This window comes from Atta colombica, unplaced genomic scaffold (assembly GCF_001594045.1).
Source record: "Atta colombica isolate Treedump-2 unplaced genomic scaffold, Acol1.0 scaffold112, whole genome shotgun sequence".
In the NCBI taxonomy this organism is placed as follows: domain Eukaryota; kingdom Metazoa; phylum Arthropoda; class Insecta; order Hymenoptera; family Formicidae; genus Atta; species Atta colombica.
The window spans coordinates 363,133-365,028 of record NW_017259198.1 but is presented as its reverse complement, the minus strand read 5'-3'; the positions used below and the strand labels follow the sequence as shown (position 1 = coordinate 365,028).

The window sequence follows — 1,896 nt, the reverse complement described above, 5'->3', positions numbered from 1 at the left end:
AATATTTATATATAAATTTTTTTAAATACCTCATAAATTTTTTAATTATATATGAACAATAGAGATTTCTTATATTTATATGCAATTTTTTGGATCTTGTTGCACATGTTTTCCTCATAAATGTCATTAGATATCTAATAAAGTTCATAGGATATGAAGCTAATAGATCAATTTTAAACAGAATCGTAATTTGTTCTCGTAAGACTTATAACTTATAAAAATCTATGAGAGAGAGAGAAAGATTGATGTTTTAATTTTATGCGTATATAACATGTACGATCATTCATAAATATTCAACGATTTCTCGTGAATCTTACGACTAGCAAGAAGTCAGTATCAGTAAATATATTGCATAAAGTTATAAATTCTTATAAGAGAATATGTTATGAGCTTTACAATTTTGCTTAGAATTTAGGTATTAATTTTTCATCGATACGAAGAAACACGTAGTTCTCTCTCTCTCTCTCTCTCTCTCTCTCTCTCTCTCTCTCACGCGCGCGCGCGCGCGCACGCGCACACACTCTCTCTCTCTCTTTCTCTTTCTCCCTCTCTCATTGTTTCATATTCTTAATGAAGCGAGATGTTAATATTGCATAATTAATTCATTAGAATTCGATTACGAGGAAATTAGTCATTACTATATGTCAGTGTAATTTTTTTAAAAGCACATTTAAACTAATAAATTAGCTGACATTTTTATCGATAGGTCAGTTCAAAGTCTTGTTCATAAAGTTATATTATTTTATCTCATTATAACTAACACTGAATATGTATATATATATATATTTCTAAGATTGATCGATATCGCGATCTGACTTCTTCTTATAAACTCGGCTTATCTATTTTTGAAGAATTGTTGCTGTCTTTGTCAGCGCATACTTGATTGCGCTGATGCCGACGCAGAGTATCTAGCCTTTTGTACGATTTGCCACATTGATTACAATAATATTCCTGCTGCTGAAGCCTTTCTAACGCTTCTTGCCGATCCTGAAACGACGCTAGAAGCTCGTCGCATTTCTGTTGATGACGTTTCAGGCTGTCGACTCTCGTGTACGCTCTGCCACAGCCATCGCAACGGAATTGCTGGCAAGATTTGGAATTTTTCTGGACCACATTTGCTTCCACGCTGTTAAGGATCGGCGAGTCACAGAGTAGATACTTAAGCTGACCGTGAAAAGCTACCTCGCAGATTTCCGGTTCTTCATCGTTGCTCTTTTCCGCGGTGCATTGTTCATTCTCGTCTGTAAGGATACCGTTAATTTGTTAAAAAGCAAGAATATGTGACAAAATGTACAGAACGACTGGCAAGCGCGAGCAGTATAAAGCCAGCAGCATGCATAATTTAAATTACCTTCCGATCTTGGTTTTGATAATTATAAAGTGTGGAAAGTCGTACAATCAGAGGAGGAATTCAAAAAAAAAGAGAGAGAGAAAGAGAAGAAGGAAAAGGAGGAAAAATTTTCTTTAAAACTTTAATTCATTGGTAATTATAAAGATTTTTTTTGGTAGTTTCTTTTGTTATAGAGAAAGATAAGAGATTCGTGACACATATTTTTCGTACATAATTTTGTATAAAAAGTAGGGTTTAAAAGTTTAATAAGAAAGTTATTTTCTCAAAATTTGCAGATATTTATTGATTGGAAAAATAATGATAGCGCATAAACAAATTTATCATATTATATATATATATATATATATATTTCTACACATATATTCGTATATATATATATATATATATATATATATATATATGCATATATAGATATATATTTATATATCCTTATGTATATAAGTATTTATAACGTAGCCTTAGATAACCCGGAGAGGTGACCACCGCTGTCGCGAATGGACGGTCGAACTATGTCGGGAACACCCGTAAGGACGCGACGCCACGTG

General features: G+C 32.9%; 1 protein-coding gene across 1 annotated transcript in view; it reads right to left on the bottom strand.

The window, feature by feature from the left end:
- Positions 1-822: 822 nt before the first annotated feature.
- LOC108693999 (zinc finger and SCAN domain-containing protein 12-like) overlaps positions 823-1,896 on the bottom strand; it is a 5,605-nt gene continuing 4,531 nt past the window's right edge. The window contains exon 3 of the mRNA XM_018203245.1: positions 823-1,241. Within this exon, the coding sequence (XP_018058734.1) occupies positions 823-1,241 (419 nt within the window). The remainder of the gene's footprint in view (positions 1,242-1,896) is intronic.